Source organism: Salarias fasciatus, chromosome 9 (genome assembly GCF_902148845.1).
Source record: "Salarias fasciatus chromosome 9, fSalaFa1.1, whole genome shotgun sequence".
Lineage (NCBI taxonomy): Eukaryota > Metazoa > Chordata > Actinopteri > Blenniiformes > Blenniidae > Salarias > Salarias fasciatus.
The window spans coordinates 5,871,616-5,887,121 of NC_043753.1; the positions used below are offsets into that span (position 1 = coordinate 5,871,616).

At 47.5% G+C, this 15,506-nt stretch overlaps 1 protein-coding gene across 3 annotated transcripts in view; it reads left to right on the forward strand.

Annotated features, from left to right (window-relative positions):
* LOC115393911 (LIM zinc-binding domain-containing Nebulette-like) overlaps positions 1 to 15,506 on the forward strand; it is a 49,105-nt gene that overhangs the window by 25,889 nt on the left and 7,710 nt on the right. The window contains exons 1-39 of one of the 3 annotated variants that reach the window (XM_030099015.1): positions 2,438 to 2,626; positions 2,712 to 2,822; positions 2,973 to 3,083; positions 3,168 to 3,275; positions 3,634 to 3,744; positions 3,838 to 3,948; positions 4,319 to 4,429; positions 5,085 to 5,195; positions 5,273 to 5,383; positions 5,577 to 5,687; positions 5,810 to 5,920; positions 6,104 to 6,205; positions 6,288 to 6,398; positions 6,485 to 6,595; positions 7,141 to 7,251; positions 7,480 to 7,590; positions 7,924 to 8,034; positions 8,197 to 8,307; positions 8,620 to 8,727; positions 8,818 to 8,925; positions 9,534 to 9,644; positions 9,800 to 9,910; positions 10,060 to 10,170; positions 10,261 to 10,371; positions 10,758 to 10,979; positions 11,072 to 11,179; positions 11,545 to 11,655; positions 11,795 to 11,905; positions 12,006 to 12,116; positions 12,202 to 12,312; positions 12,391 to 12,498; positions 12,580 to 12,690; positions 12,942 to 13,049; positions 13,295 to 13,405; positions 13,626 to 13,736; positions 14,526 to 14,636; positions 14,723 to 14,824; positions 15,007 to 15,105; positions 15,186 to 15,299. The exons of 1 other annotated variant lie outside the window; for it this stretch is intronic. In XM_030099015.1, coding sequence (XP_029954875.1) covers positions 2,766 to 2,822; positions 2,973 to 3,083; positions 3,168 to 3,275; positions 3,634 to 3,744; positions 3,838 to 3,948; positions 4,319 to 4,429; positions 5,085 to 5,195; positions 5,273 to 5,383; positions 5,577 to 5,687; positions 5,810 to 5,920; positions 6,104 to 6,205; positions 6,288 to 6,398; positions 6,485 to 6,595; positions 7,141 to 7,251; positions 7,480 to 7,590; positions 7,924 to 8,034; positions 8,197 to 8,307; positions 8,620 to 8,727; positions 8,818 to 8,925; positions 9,534 to 9,644; positions 9,800 to 9,910; positions 10,060 to 10,170; positions 10,261 to 10,371; positions 10,758 to 10,979; positions 11,072 to 11,179; positions 11,545 to 11,655; positions 11,795 to 11,905; positions 12,006 to 12,116; positions 12,202 to 12,312; positions 12,391 to 12,498; positions 12,580 to 12,690; positions 12,942 to 13,049; positions 13,295 to 13,405; positions 13,626 to 13,736; positions 14,526 to 14,636; positions 14,723 to 14,824; positions 15,007 to 15,105; positions 15,186 to 15,299 — 4,230 coding nt within the window. In that variant the 5' untranslated portion in view covers positions 2,438 to 2,626; positions 2,712 to 2,765. Of the gene's footprint in view, positions 1 to 2,437; positions 2,627 to 2,711; positions 2,823 to 2,972; positions 3,084 to 3,167; positions 3,276 to 3,633; positions 3,745 to 3,837; positions 3,949 to 4,291; positions 4,430 to 5,084; positions 5,196 to 5,272; positions 5,384 to 5,576; positions 5,688 to 5,809; positions 5,921 to 6,103; positions 6,206 to 6,287; positions 6,399 to 6,484; positions 6,596 to 7,140; positions 7,252 to 7,479; positions 7,591 to 7,923; positions 8,035 to 8,196; positions 8,308 to 8,619; positions 8,728 to 8,817; positions 8,926 to 9,533; positions 9,645 to 9,799; positions 9,911 to 10,059; positions 10,171 to 10,260; positions 10,372 to 10,757; positions 10,980 to 11,071; positions 11,180 to 11,544; positions 11,656 to 11,794; positions 11,906 to 12,005; positions 12,117 to 12,201; positions 12,313 to 12,390; positions 12,499 to 12,579; positions 12,691 to 12,941; positions 13,050 to 13,294; positions 13,406 to 13,625; positions 13,737 to 14,525; positions 14,637 to 14,722; positions 14,825 to 15,006; positions 15,106 to 15,185; positions 15,300 to 15,506 lie in introns of those variants that run through there. One more of the 3 variants, XM_030099016.1, reaches the window with a different exon arrangement.

Below are 15,506 nucleotides of genomic sequence, written 5' to 3' on the forward strand. Positions count from 1 at the left end.
GCGAGATGCAGCTGGCCAGGACGCTGCAGGAGTTCCAGAGCGAGGTCCGTCCGTCCGTCCGTCCGTCCGTCCTGACTTTCAGCGGGTTTCATCACTCCGCTCACACAAACACCGACCCCTCCTTCAAACGTTCACCACGCTGATTCTCAAAGTCATTGTTATTCAGAGCCGCCTTTCCAAATCTACACGATGGAGAATCAGGAATAGATACGACCCAAACGCAGCGTGGTAACAGTCTGTGAAGTACTCAAACTAGTATGTTTTTTTTAATCCTGTTTTCCACATTTTAACCTTCCAGATTTTTATTTGACTCTTTTTATCAAGTGATAACACACACACACACACACACACACACACACGGTAGGAAACTGACATTTCCCTCTCTCTCTGAGTTTCTGGTTGATGTACATGTTAATGTTTAATATTGTTTGATATTTTGATGTTTTATACTGTGTTGAGCAGCACTATTAGGAATTTCCCTCTAGGATTAATGAAGTATTTTCTATTCTATTCCATTCTATTCTATTCTCAGAAAAAGTACAAAGAGGAAGGGAAGAGAAAAGCCTCCATTTCTCTGTACTCTCAGCTTCCAGAAACTCCAGAGATACAACATGCAATGGAGGTGACCCAGCTGCAGAGTGAGGTACGCACGCACGCACACACACAAACACGTGTACAGTACGCACAGATCAGAGATGGCGCTGTTCAGACTTGTTTTTGTCCTCCAGGTGAATTACCGTCCCAGGAAGATGGTGAAAGGAGCTCCTCTGTCTCTGTACTCTCAACTTCCCGACACGGCAGAGATCCAGTTCGCCCGAGAGATGACGGAGCTACAGAGCGAGGTGCCACTGCACACCCATCCACTGCACTCCCATCCACTGCACTCCCATCCACTGCACTCCCATCCACTGCACACCCATCCACTGCACTCAGTAACAGATCCACTGGACACTACACTTTATTTTATTGACTCTTTTTATTTTTTTATGCATTTGTTTTTCAGTTCATCCAGTATTATATTTTATCCATGAGATTGTTTAATTCTATTATGTTGTTCATTATCAACTTTTTAGTTTCTTTTTATTTCAGTTTATTTATTCGTACTTGTCTTTTTCAATATTTATTATTAATCTATGTTCTTCTCTGTTAAAGTACTGGTTACCAGTGCTAACTGAAGTTAAACTAGTGTTATCCACTATCAAGTTGTGTTAAACATATGCCGGTCGTAACCAGTGTAGTTATTTTAGCAAACAATAACCAGTAAAACCAGTGCTAACCCGTATTTAATCTCCTTCCTCAGAGTAAATATAAAGAAGGCGGGCGGAGGAGCCTCTCTCAGAGTTTCTACTCTCAGCTTCCAGAGACGGCCGACACTCAGTTTGCTAAATCTGTGGCGGAGCTGCAGAGCGAGGTGAGACCGCCTCTCCGTCTCACAGCCAGTTTTTGATTTATTTATTTATAAATAACAGAACTGCGATAATCAAAGTTTCAAATTCAGGTTGATTTACTCGTCTCAGTAGTTTCAGCATAATATCCATGTTCTTCTGTTCTCCTCACATCTGGACAACATCAGTGTGTTTTCGTCATCATTTCCAGAGTCCGTCACTGCATGAAGACTTTGTGTTTGTTTTCCAGATGCGGTACAAAGAGTCGGGTAAGAAAGGCGTGAACTCGTGTTTGTACTCTCTCCTCCCGGAAACTTTGGAGACGGCTCACGCCAGAGAAGTGTCCGAGCTGCTCAGTGAGGTACGAGGACCATTCACAAACATTTAGAGTCACAAAGAAACAGTCAGGAAGACTTGAAACGTTCAGAAATATTCAGGAACATTTAGGAAGACTCAGAAAATCTCGGAAATATTCAAAAACACCAGCATTTCAAAATATTCACAGCCTCTCATTCAGAAACCTTCTGGAAGATTTAAGAGGACTCGGAAAACCTCAACATTAGTTTGTTTAGTGGATTTTTCTTTGGTCCTGATGTTTGCAGGTGAAATACAAAGAGGACGGGAAGAAGGAGATGAACGTGAACCTTTACTCTCTGCTGCCGGAAACCATCCACACCCAACACGCCCGGCAGGCGTCGGAGCTGCAGAGCGAGGTCGGCGAGCCGCCGCGTCCTGCTTCCGTCTGGCTCGCCGCTCCGACCCTCTGACTGAAGCTCTGGCTCTGCCCCGCAGCTCAAATACAAAGAAGGTCTGAAGGAGAAGATCCAGACCAGCCTGTACCACCAGCTCCCCGAGACCACCGAGACGCAGCTGGCCAAGCAGCTGTCCGAGCTGCAGAGCGAGGTACCCCACGTAACCTAGAGTAACGAATTGTAATATAATGTGTTTCTGTTCGGTGTGCAAGAGAAGAGGATGTAACTGCTGTTTGTTTGGTTCACTTTTTTCATTTATTTATGCAGAAAAACACGGAGCTGTTATTACTGAGCCCACGAGGGGACTTCTCAGTAGGATGCAGAGCAGCTCGAAAACTTCTATTCATCATTAAAAGCTGTTGTTCTGTTTCGCTGTAGACAAAGTATAAGGAGGCAGGAAAGAAGGAGGTGAGCAGCTGCTTGTACTCTCAGCTTCCGGAAACGCTGCAGACTCAACACGCCAAAGAGACGACCGAGCTGCTCAGCGAGGTGAAGCCGTCTGTTCATCCGCTTCCTGTCGTGTTCGAACACGTTGACCGGACCTCAGGTTCAAATGTCTCCTCCGTTTCTCCAGGTCAAGTATAAGGAGGACGGGAAGAAGGAGCTGTCCAGCTCGCTGTACTCCACCATGCCCCAGACCTCCGAAACCAGCTTCGCCCGGGAGATGAGTGACATGCAGAGCGAGGTACTGGAGACCGGCAGAGACAGGAAGTCCCACCCAGAACGAGCATCCAGATTATAGAGCATCTTCCTCCCAATAAATGATGTAACTTCACCTGAATTTACTGTATTTAAGTAGAGACAATCTGTCACCTGCATGGTGTTCTGTGCTCAGGTTAAATACAAAGAGAGCGGGATGAAGAGTCTCTCTCAGTCAGCCTACAGCCAGCTGAAGGAAACCTCCGAGATGCAGTTTGCTAAAAACGTGGCCGAGCTGCAGAGCGAGGTGAGGACGACCACACAATCTCCGTCTCTCATGAGGTCTTTAATGGATCATCTCTGTGACGATTTTATGTTAAACTGATTCCAGATGAAGTACAAAAAGGGGAAGAAGGACGTTTCCGGCTCCCTGTACTCCACTCTGCCTCAGACTCTGGAGACGCTGCACGCCAAAGAGGCGTCCGACCTGCAGAGTGAGGTACGCACATGCAGAAATGAACTGCACCTTCACTCAGAGATACATAAGTTCACATGGAATCTGATGTGATCTAGAACCTGCAGCCTTGTCGAACAATCTCCAATCGAAAAGGATTTTATCTGAAATGCATCACATTCATTTTAATTTGATTAACATGTAGCGTAACAAAATATTGCATAGCATAACGTATCGTGATGCACATTTTGTAAGGTATTCTAATGTATCACAATGGTGTTGAAACAAAAGTAGGGGTCTGAGTGTTGAACCCTGTGGAACACCATGTGGAAACAGTGTGTTCAGCCTCTCCTGACACACAGATCTGCTGCCATCCTTGACTGTTGTTCTGTTTTGTGCTCAGCTGAAGTACCGAGCTGCCCTGAAGAAAGAACTGTCCTCCAGTCTGTTCCACCAGCTGCCAGAGACCCCCGAGACCGCCCACGCTAGAGAAGTCTCCGAGCTTCTCAGCGAGGTGAAAAAAAAATACCAGAAATCAGATCCGTGAAGTCATTACACACTTTAAGAAAAAACCGCAGATTCAATTCAGACAACCTTCTTTTTGCAGCTGAAGTACAAAGAGGACGGGAAGAAGGAGATGAGCATCAACCTGTACTCTGTGCTTCCAGAAACCATCGAAACACAACACGCCAAGGAGGCCTCCAAGCTGCAGAGCGAGGTCTTCAAACCGGGGACCTCTCCTCTCCCATCTCTTATTGTATACTTGGTTTTCGCTGGTTTTAGACCAGATTTTTGATATTTCTAGACCAGTTTATCATAGATTTTTAACTGGTTTGGAACATATGTTGGACTACAGTTTTGTGAATAGTTTGGACTCGATCTGAACATACTTTAAGCAAGTGTTTTGTACTGGTTTTGCAGTGATTTTACACTGTTTTTTGGACTCATTTGTACTGTACCTGTACATATTTTGAACTAGATTTGAACATACTTAGAGGACTGTTTTGGACACAGGTTGGATTTGTGTTTTGAAACGGCTGCAAAAGGTTTATAAACTCTTCCTCCTCCTCCTCCTCCTCGTCCTTCAGGTGAAATACAAAGAAGACATGAAGCAGAAGCTTCACAGCAGTTTGTACCACCAGCTGCCGGAGACCACCGAGACACAGCTGGCCAAACAGCTGTCCGAGCTGCAGAGCGAGGTACCAGCATGGCCCGGACACGTCTGGAGGGGTCACCGTGTTTCAGGTCCCCCATAATCAAACCTCCTGGTGGTCCTGAAGTCACCTGCATACATGAACCCATTGAGTCCAACAGTCAGAATTAACACGGTTTGGCCAGCAGGCTGGTAGAAAATCACTGAGTAGGTTAGGTAGCATTAGATTCATTGAACCAAATACAACATGTGACCAGTACATCCATGAGTGAAGCTGTTAGTTTAGACATATACAACATTCTAGTGTTCATTCATGGAGTGCATGAACTGGAATTAACATAGTTTAGCCATGTACAGTGTCGTCACAGTAATTTATGAACTGCATTAGTATTGTTTAACCAGTTATGGCTTTTCTACAGTCAATCAGTGAGTAGATCAGTTAGCATAAGCACAGTTTAGCTAAATACAACATGCATTCCGTGGTCTAATTAGCATAATTCATCCAGAAACAAATGCTCACAGTAATTAGGTGAGTTAACCAGGTCAGAAACAGCATATGCACGTAATTAAAACCATCCTTCAGTGTGATGCAGTGAGATTATGAGCAGATTGCAGATTTCCGTTTCAGGCTGACGCTCTGGCTTTGTTTGGACTGTCCGCTCTTTGGCCTGTTTGAAAACTGATTGTGTCTGAATCTACAGACGAAGTACCGCGAGGCGGGCAAGAAGGAGGTGAGCAGCAACCTGTACTCCCTGCTGCCTCACACTCTGGAAACGCTCCACGCCAAGGAGGCTGCAGAACTGCGGAGCCAGGTAAGAGCCACCTCAGAGGGTCTGGGAGGGACTCGGAGGGTCTTAAAGGATCTGTGACAGCTGAACTCTGACTGCAGATGAAGTACCAGGAAGCAGGGAGGAAGGAGCTGTCCAGCTCGCTGTACTCCGCCATGCCCGACACCTCAGAAACCAGCTTCGCCCGGGAGATGAGCAACATGCAGAGCGAGGTACAGACAGCCTGGACGGCATTTTTAATGCTGAGGGAAGCGAACTATACAAGATATAGAAATATTTTATTTAACCACATTTTAATATTTTAGGTTTAAGTTACACTGGCTGCCTTGTAAAATGCTTCTGTGTCCGTGAGTACAATGTTAAAGTATTTATTGAATGTCTCGGTGTTTGTCCTCCACTCCTCAGAATAAGTACAGGGAGGATGGGAAGAAAAGCCTCAGTCACAGTTTCTACTCTCAGCTGCCTCAGACGTCAGACACGGAGTTTGTGAAGAGTGTTTCTGAGCTTCAGAGCGAGGTGAGATTACTTGAAAATGAGCTTCTGCTCTCTGAACGAGTTGATTTTTTTGAGGATGAAGCTTAATACTCTGCTGCGATGTGAGTGACGATGTCAATTTGTGGCCTTTGGTTTGTGTTCAGATGAAGTACAAAGAAGCAGGAAAGAAAGGCGTGAGCAGCTCTCTGTACGCCACGCTGCCTCAGACTCTGGAGACGCAGCACGCTCAGGAAGCGTCCGACCTGCAGAGCCAGGTAGCCGACTGACGTCACCACCTAGTGGCACGGAGTGGGATTACAGGCTGTGGTTAGCCGGTTAGCTTCACTTCTCTTAGCTGTTTTTGGGAAAAGTTGGTTGATGTTCTTGATGATGGTATAGTAAATGTATTACAATCCAGATGTATGACCTGTGGTTATCCGCTCTGACTGCTGCTCCAGCTGAAGTACAAGCAGAAGAGCGATGCGTCCAGCCTTTACCACCTGATGCCGCAGACCAGCGACTCGGAGTTCGTGCGGCAGCAGACGGAGATGCTCAGCGAGGTGAGAAAACGCTTCCTCAGTGTTGGATCGCGATGCTGAGAGTTTCCCCTTCCTGCCGTTAACTGTGGTCTTCATCATCAAGGTGAAATACAAGGAAGAAGGGAAGAAGGAGATGAGCGTGAACCTGTACTCCCTGGTCCCGGACACGCTGGACAGCCGGCACGCCAAGGAGCTGACGCAGATGCAGAGCGAGGTGGGCGGAGTCAGGACTCCAGCGATGCACAATTTATTCCCACATCAACATATTTATGACTGTGACGGAACTTTTCACTCTTTCAGACTAAATACAAAGAGGCCAGTAAGAAGCAGACGGCGGCGTCGCTCTACCATAAGCTGCCTGAAACTCTGGAGACGCAGCACGCTAAAGAAGCTTCTCAGCTGCAGAGCCAGGTCAGTTCAACACATCAGGCTTTGTGTGACGTAACCGACCACCTGGTGAAGTTCTTCATAATGTCCCGTGTTAAAGCTGATGTCACTGCAGTGTTAGCGTTAAACGTGAGCTCTGTGTGTCGAATGAGGGTGTTCGATAATCTGTTAGGTAAATGATAGGGAACAAGTCCCTCGGAAAAGTAACAAGTCACACTGCAAAGTAAACTCTCTACAATGTTTTTAAAAATCTTTTGTTGATAATCTGCACATAGTTTTTGAAAGCAGCCCTGGCACTTCAACTGCCATTCTTTTAAGAACTGGTGTTGGTGATAAACTTTGCAATTTGTCAGGACGTGAGTCAATAATACAATTTCACTTTGAAAGTGACGCAAAATTAAATAAATTCAGTAAAGTTGTACCTGTTCTTTGAAAATAGGTGCTTTTTTTATGTGTTTGGGTGCTTTAAGTGAGTAGGGTGGCCCCCATAAAGACAGAATGAACCTGTGAAACTCTTCATGCGAGTGTGGTTGAAAGCCAAGCCTAAGATATGTTCCCCGATCACGCAGGTTTTGTATAAAGAGGCTGTGAAGAAGGAGCTGCAGTGTCCGGTTTACCACCAGCTCCCAGACACTCTGGAAACGCAGTTCGCTCGGGAAGTCGGCGACATGCAGAGTCAGGTAACGGCAAAGCTGGAGGAGGAGGAGGAGGAGGAAGGTGCATCAGGTTTCACACACAATACGACAGGAAGACATAAAAATCTGAATATTGAAGCATGCACCACCTGATGGTTAGCTTGTTAGCTTTTCTGTGAAACGTTCTGATTGTTTTTTATTTGAAGTCTTAACCTATCGTCCTTTTCATGACTGTATTTGTTCCTGATGGTGTTTTTGTGTTTCTGCCTGTAGAACAAGTACAAGGAGGACGGCATGAAGAGGCTCTCTCAGAGTTTTTACTCTCAGCTGCCTCAAACCTCCGAGACCGAGTTCGCTAAAAACGTGTCTGAGCTGCAGAGCGAGGTGAGAATCTTATTAGTTCAGACATTTTCTCAATTTTGATTACAAATATTTCTTCTTATATTTGTATAATGGACTTTTATTCACTCTTTCAAAACCATGAAAAGATTTTCAATGTATATAATTTTAAATAATAATGATCACAATAACATTTCAGGTTAGCCGATGTGAAAATTATCATGTTTTAGAATGTTTTTGTTTGACTTCTTAGATGATTCTTCTTATTTTTTCTTTACATTTATTTACTTATTGATGAACACACAAAATCTTCATCGCTGTGCATGTTTGCTCATATTTCCTTTGTTTGCGTTTGTTGTTTGTCCCTCTGACGCTCAGATAAAGTACAAGAAGTCGGGCAGGCAGGACGCCGGCAGCAGTTTGTATTCGGTGATGCCTGAAACCTTGGAAACTCAACACGCCAAAGAAGTGTCTGAGATCCAGAGCCAGGTGACACACGCTGCTAATGCTAATGCTAATGCTAGCGCCGATTCTACTGTAGATACAGTACTAATGCACTGAGGCCATTTCCAGTTGCTACAGTGTTATTACTGCAGTCTTACTGTTGCTGTTGCTGCAGTCATGATGTCCGGATGTTACCGTCCTCTACAGGTGAAGTACAAAGAGGGGGTGCAGAAGGAGATGAAGTCCTCCCTGTTCTCCGTTCTCCCTAAGACGCCTCAGACCGAGCTCGCCAAGGAGGTGACGCAGCTGCAGAGCCAGGTGACCCAGAGCAACCTCCTCCACCTGGGGGGAGGAGCAGCACCTCCTCCCAGGGGGCATTTCATCACAACACCGATCACTCTGTTATTCATTCATTACGCTAATAGGACTTCATTTGTTTTGTGTTGGTTTTTCTCTCTGTCTGTGTGTGTGTGTGTGTGTGTGTGTGTGTGTGTGTGTGTGTGTGTGTGTGTGTGTGTGTGTGTGTGTGTGTGTGTGTGTGTGTGTGTGTGTGTGTGTGTGTGTGTGTGTGTGTGTGTGTGTGTGTGTGTGTGTGTGTGTGTGTGTGTGTGTGTGTGTGTGTTGATACAGGTCCAGTATAAGGAGGCCCCCTCCTCCTCCTCCTCCTCCCTCTATCACCTCCTCCCTCAGACGACTGAGACGCTCTTCGCCAAGCACATGTCGGAGATCCAGAGTGAGGTCAGCGTCGTACCGCCTCCTCGCTCTCCTCCGACCTCCTCCAGTCACTCACTGTGTGTGTGTGTTTGTGTGTGTGTGTGTCCTCCTCAGACTCAGTACAGGAAGGAAAAAGAGGATCTGTCCTGCTCTCTGTACGCTGTGCTTCCTGAAACTCTGGAAACTCAGTTTGTTAAAGAGATGGCGGAGACACACAGCCAGGTGAGAAACTCCAGACTGAAGCATAAACCGACCAATCACAGGAGGGGACTGCCGCAGAGGCTCCGCCCCCTGGATACAACAGCAGTGAACCACAGTATAAACTTAAAAAAACGTTAAAGTGTGTTAAATTTCAAAGAAATTCTACAATGTGTTGTAGAATTTGGAAATATTTATTTATTCTTGGATTCATTAAAATTTGTCTAAATCTAAACAAAATGTAAATGCATACAACAAAATAACGAAAGTAGAATTTCTGAGAATTTTATAATTTGTGATGATTGCAGATTTAATGACACGAGGGATGTAATGATTAACCTGGTTACACGGCGGTCGCATTGTGAATAGGATCACATTCCACTGACAGAGTAAAAAAAATCCATAATCTCAGGATAGTTCAGTAGTTTCTCTGAACTGTGACAACAATCTCCCGTTGAGTCCGTCGGCTCCGGGGTCGAACAGGCCGAGGCGCTGGCGGCTCATTGGACGAGCGCTGATAAACAAGGACAGTTATAGTCGTGGGAAGTGGTCTGCAGGGGAGATAAGGTGGGGGAGGTGGAGGCGCAGCTGGACCACGGCGAGCTGAACTGAGTCTCCGCTTCTTCTTCCAGGTGAAGTACAAGCAGGACGGGAAGCAGCAGGCGGCGGCGTCTCTTTACTCCAAACTGCCGCAGACTCTGGAGACGCAACACGCCAAAGAAGTGATGGAGCTGCAGAGCGAGGTGAGCGTTGTCCTACCGCTCACACGGCGCTGGAGGATGTTTTTAAATGAATTCTGTTCTCTGATAAATGATTTTTATCAACACCTGGAAGAAATCCTCTTTGTAAAAATATTTTCTCGGAGGAGCTTCACCTGCGATGTTTTTCCATCCGACAGAAAAAGTACACGGGCGAAGGGAGGAAGGAGATGAAGACGTCTCTCTACTCTCAGCTGCCTGAAACTGCAGAAACGCAGTTTGCCAGAGAAATGACAGAGTTACAGAGTGAGGTACTGACAACACACTACTTTACTTCATGATGCCGCGGTGTGATCATTAATAACAGGAACTTTCAGTAACTGTTTATATGGAGAATGACAGCAGGTGGAGTGTCTGGCTGCGCCGTTTCTCACTTCATTTCGTGTGTTTTCATGTGCAGAACAGATATAAAGAAAGTGGCAAGAAGAGCCAGACAGTGAGTGTCTACTCTCAGCTCGCTCAGACCAACGAGATCCAGCTCGCCAAAGCTCTGTCCGACATCCAGAGTGAGGTGAGTTAAACCTCGGCGTGGAGCTTCACTTCCTGCCCCGCGGCCGCGGCGTCGGATAACGTGACAATCTGCCCGTCTGTTGTTTTTCAGACCAAATACAAAGAAGCGGGGAAGAAGGAGGCGTCCAGCTCGCTGTACTCCAAGCTCCCCGAGACCATGGACACTCAGCACGCCAAGCAAGTGTCGCAGCTGCAGAGTGAGGTACGGACCCACGCCTCCCAATCACTTCTCTCCTCCCCATCTTAAGAATAGAAGACATGGCTGCCTTAAATCACTTCAGTTTCAGTCAGAATGAAACAAGCTGAGAGGATTCAGGCTGTGCTGACATTTCAAGTGAAAACGGGATTTTATTGCAAAAACAACAAACAAAAACATCTTGTGGTCTGACATTTTGTAAATGCTGCCGTGTAAATGCGAAACTTTTCTGATACAAAAACAAAACGGCATGTTTTCACTTGAAATGTTGCCGTGTAAGCAGGACCTCGGTGTTCGTAGCTGCTGTGTCTATTTTAGGTGTATTAGCATTGCGTTAGCGTTAGCATGCTCCGCACTGAGCCAACCTCACAGGCTTGTCCCGCCGTCCGCAGGTGAAGTACAGACAGGACGGCGTGAAGGAGGCCAGCAGCTCGCTGTATCACCGCCTTCCCGAAACCAGCGAGACGCAGCGAGCGAAGGAGCAGCGAGACGCCTGCAGCGAGGTCAAGTACAGAGAGGACGGCAAGAAGGAGGCGGAGAAGGCCCTCTACTCCGCCCTGCCGCAGACCGCCGACACTCTGTTCTCCAGGCACGTGTCGGAGATCCAGAGCGAGGTGAGGTCCCTGAACGCACCACGCAAGCTTCTTCTTCTTCTTCTTCTTCGCCGTCGTGTCGTTGACGTGATTTATTTTTTGTTTGTTTCCAGACTCAATACAGGAAGGACAAAGAGGATCTGTCCTGCTCTTTGTACGCTCTGCTTCCTGAAACTCTGGAAACTCAGTTTGTTAAAGAGATGGCGGAGACGCACAGCCAGGTGAGCCCTGAAGAAACAACAGACCAATCACAGGAGGGGAAGGCCTCACAGGCTCCGCCCCCTCATGACAGCAGATATGAACCAAAAGGGTAAAGGTGCCAAAAAAGTGCTTCAAAAAAGGGAATTTTACTAAATAGCAGACTTTCTGCAGATTGAATATTAATGACAATTGAAGAACTTTAGCAATTTTTTTTAAATTAGATTAAATTTGAGAATCTATGAAGAATTCTCCAAAATGTGTTAAACTGTTTGTTGTATCAAAGAATGAAGTGAAGACAGTGAGCGCTTCCTTACCTGTGTGTGCACAGACTGAGGGAACCAGGTTTGATCCCCAGTTCAGGGTGAGACTCGGTTTTATTCTGCAGGTCAAATACAAGCAGGACGGACTGAAGCAGGCCGGCAATCCACTGTACCACAGCCTGCCTCAGACTCTGGAAACGGAACACGTGAAGGAGGTCACCGAGCTGCAGAGCCAGGTCTCGCTCACACACACACACACACACACACACACACACACACACACACACACACACACACACACACACACACACACACACACACACGACTATAGAGCATCTTCCTCCCACTGACTGACATAACTTCTTGTATTTTCAGAACAAGTACAAGCAGGGTATGAAGGATTCGCTGTCCTCCAGTCTTTACGCTCAGCTGCCGCAGACGGCCGAGACGCAGCTCGCCGCTCAGGTGTCGGAGATGCAGAGCGAGGTGAGCGTGGGCTGGTGTGTGTGTGTGTGTGTGCGTGTGTGATGACGGATCGCCCCCCTTCGTCCCGGTCTGAGGGTGACGGTCTGATTCCTGCTTCCAGAGTAAATACAGAGAGGACGGCCTGAGGGGCCTGGCACACAGCTTCTACTCGCAGCTTCCGGAGACGGCCGAGACGCAGCTCGCCAAGAGTGTGTCGGAGCTGCAGAGCGAGGTGAGGACGCTCCGAGGCGCGCGGCGCTCGGTCCGGGTCACACAGCTCACCCTGCTCACCCCGCTCACGCCCCCGTTCTCCTCAGGCCAAGTACAAGGAGGCCAGCAGGAAGGAGGCCAGCAGCTGTCTGTACCATCAGCTGCCACAGACCCTGGAGACGCAGCACGCTAAAGAGGCTGCAGAGCTGCAGAGCCAGGTACACACACAGAGGCTGGGACACACACACACAGAGACACACACACTCACACACACACGTTCTGTTTTGTGTCTCCAGGTGAAGTACCAGGAGGGGAAGAAGGAGCTGAGCTCCTCTCTGTACTCCCAGCTGCCTCAGACCGAGGAGATCAGGTTCGCTCAGGCCGTGTCCGAGCTGCAGAGCCAGGTGAGTGGGCGGGGCTCCCCGGGGGAGGCGGGGCCCGGAGGGAGGGGTGGAGCCCGTGGTGACGGCGCGCTTGTGTTGCAGACTAAATACAAGCAGAAAGGCCGGCAGGACGCCAGCGACAGCCTCTTCCACCACATGGCGGAGACCAGAGAGACGGAGTTCCTGAAGCAGATCTCTGAGATCCAGAGCCAGGTGAGCGGCAGGGGGCGGGGCCTAACTGTAACCCCGCCTCCAGAGACAAAGACTGACACACAATAAAAGTTAAAAACAGAAAAAACATGACAGAACTTTGTCAAATAATTATATTGAAAAGTTTGTTTGTTTGATTTTTACAAAATTTGATTTAAACTTCTGATTATTTTGCCTTTGATACACAGAATAGCATCTCAGAATAATCTAATATTTCTGATGATCAAAGTGTGTGTGTGTGTTTCTGTCGTCAGATGAAGTACAGGAAGGACAAAGAGGATCTGTCCTGCTCTTTGTACGCTGTGCTTCCTGAAACTCTGGAAACTCAGTTTGTTAAAGAGATGGCGGAGACGCACAGCCAGGTGAGGAACTCCACAACCACCACTAATCATCAGTTATTGATGATTCCTCCACTGGTTGGTCAGTTAGTAGCTATAGTTTGATCATGTTTTATAATGTTGCTGGTATTAGATTTAACTGTGCTCCAGTGGGACGAAGATGCTCTTTAATCTTTAATGAAAACTTTGTGTGAAATTGTACTTTTCATCAGACCTGAAAACTCTGAGATGTTGGAACTGAAATCCGCCTTGTTGTCTTTGTTTTGCAGAGTAAATACAAGGAAGCGGGGAAGAAGGAGCTGGTCAAGTCTTTGTACTCTGTGCTGCCCGAGACCAAAGAAAGTCAACATGCTAAAGAGCAGACGGCGCTCTGCAGCGAGGTTCAGTCTGCTGTCGCTGCCTTGTGTGTCGTTCTCAGTGATGTTATGATGTGATTGTTGTCATGCTGTTGTGATGCTATTGCATTGTTTTCGTCTTGTCATCATTTTGTCCTTCATGTTGTCGTTCTTGATGTTTTTCTCTTCTTGCTGCTGTCTTGTTGTGGTGTTGTCGTCTTGTTCTCATGTTGTTGTTGTTGCCTTCTTGTTGTGTTGTTGTCAGAAAGCGTACAGGGAGGAGGGGAAGAAGGAGGCGGGCAGCAGTTTGTACTCTCTGATGCCTCAAACCATCGAGACGGCCTTCGCCAAAGAGCTGAGCCGCACGCAGAGCGACGTGAGTCATCACACACACACACACACACACACACACACACACACAGAAACAGTTCATGAACCCTCCACACACTGATCAGAATCAGAGTGATTTTTCCGTGTCAGCAGATCCCGAGGGGCAAAACTCAAAGCATGGAGGTGGAGTGGGGCAGCGTGGGGGTGGAGTGGGGCAGCGTGGGGGTGGAGTGGGGCAGCGTGGGGGTAGTGGGGCAGCATGGGGGTGGAGTGGGGCAGTGTGAGGGTAGTGGGGCAGCGTGGGGGTAACGTGGCCCACGGGGTCGAAGCCTTTCTGGTTGGACGTCTGCTGACCGAGCATTGCGACGCTAACTGGAGCGTGTCACGTTAGCCCACCTGGCTACACAAACACAATGATAGCACCCCCCCCCCCCCCCCCCCCCCCCCTTATCTGTAGCCAATCAGGAAGCAGATCCCAAAGACCACTCTACTGACTAATGCTAAAGCTACATTAGCACTGGACTTCACAATGAACCTTACAAAGTAACGAGGTTCAATTCATCTGGAGTCATTAATGCACACATTAAAACACTCCACGAAGATATTTGAAAATCTACTCGTTTCCAAGAGAAACTGTAAAATTAAAGTTTTTCAAAACTTTTAATGTCTCAGAGCAGCAGCAACAGCTCTGTTCTGGACTTCACACATTTCCACTGTTGGAAGCAGCTCATCTCCTCTTTTTTTTTTTTAAATCTGTTTGTCCACCATGTGAAGGACTGACTGCATGTATCGATCAGATCAACATATCGATCAGAGCTTCTTCTCCTCCCTGCAGAAGATGTACAAGGAGAAGTACAACCGAGAGAAGGGGAAGGCCGACTACACCAACATGAAGACGCTGCCTGAGGTGGAGCACGCCATGGAGGTCAACAGGAACCAGAGCGAGGCGAGGACACACACGGAAATATACACACACAACGACACATGCCATCCACACGCACACACACTCACAGTGAGTCCATGTTCTTCCAGGTCAGTTACAGGAAAGACAAAGATGAACTTCATCACTACAACGCCGAACCGGACAGGCCGGACATGGTGAATGCTGCCAAGGCAGCCAGACTGGCCAGTGAGGTGTGTGTGTGTGTGTGTGTGTGTCTTAGCATTGCATCCATCTCTGGTTGCCATGACAACTCTCCCTGAGTGAAAAGTGATAAATTATAGAAAACCTGCTGTTAACACTGAAGTATTATTATGTAAGACTGTACAACGTGTGTGTGTGTGTTTGTGTGTGTGTGCGTGCGTGCGTGCTCCAGGTTCTCTATAAGAGTAAGCAGCAGGTCCACAGCGACGAGTCTCTGCTGTCCAGGACGGACATCCAGCACGCCAAAGATGTCTCAAAGATAAACAGCCAGGTAATACACACTACACATACAACACACAAACACGCACACACACACACACACTGATCTCTGTGCGCTGCCGCCCCCTGCAGGTGAAGTACAAGGAGAAGTTTGAGCGGCAGCTGAAGGGGCAGAAGCCTCGGTACAACCCTCTGGAGTGTGTCTCCTTCAGACACACTCAGGCTGCTGGAGCTCTGGCCAGTCAGGTCAGTCGCCTCGTCCACTCGCCTCACGTCGGCTCTGCAGCCTCTCACTCCTCTGTGGCTTCCTTAGAGCTGATCTCATGCTTTTTGTCTAAAAGAGCATCGTATCGATGTAACCAGTGGAAACCAGAGTTTCACTCTGATTAACTTTTCTGACAAATAGTTACTTCACAAGTTACTGCAGAATAAAGTAACAAAGTTACTTTCCAA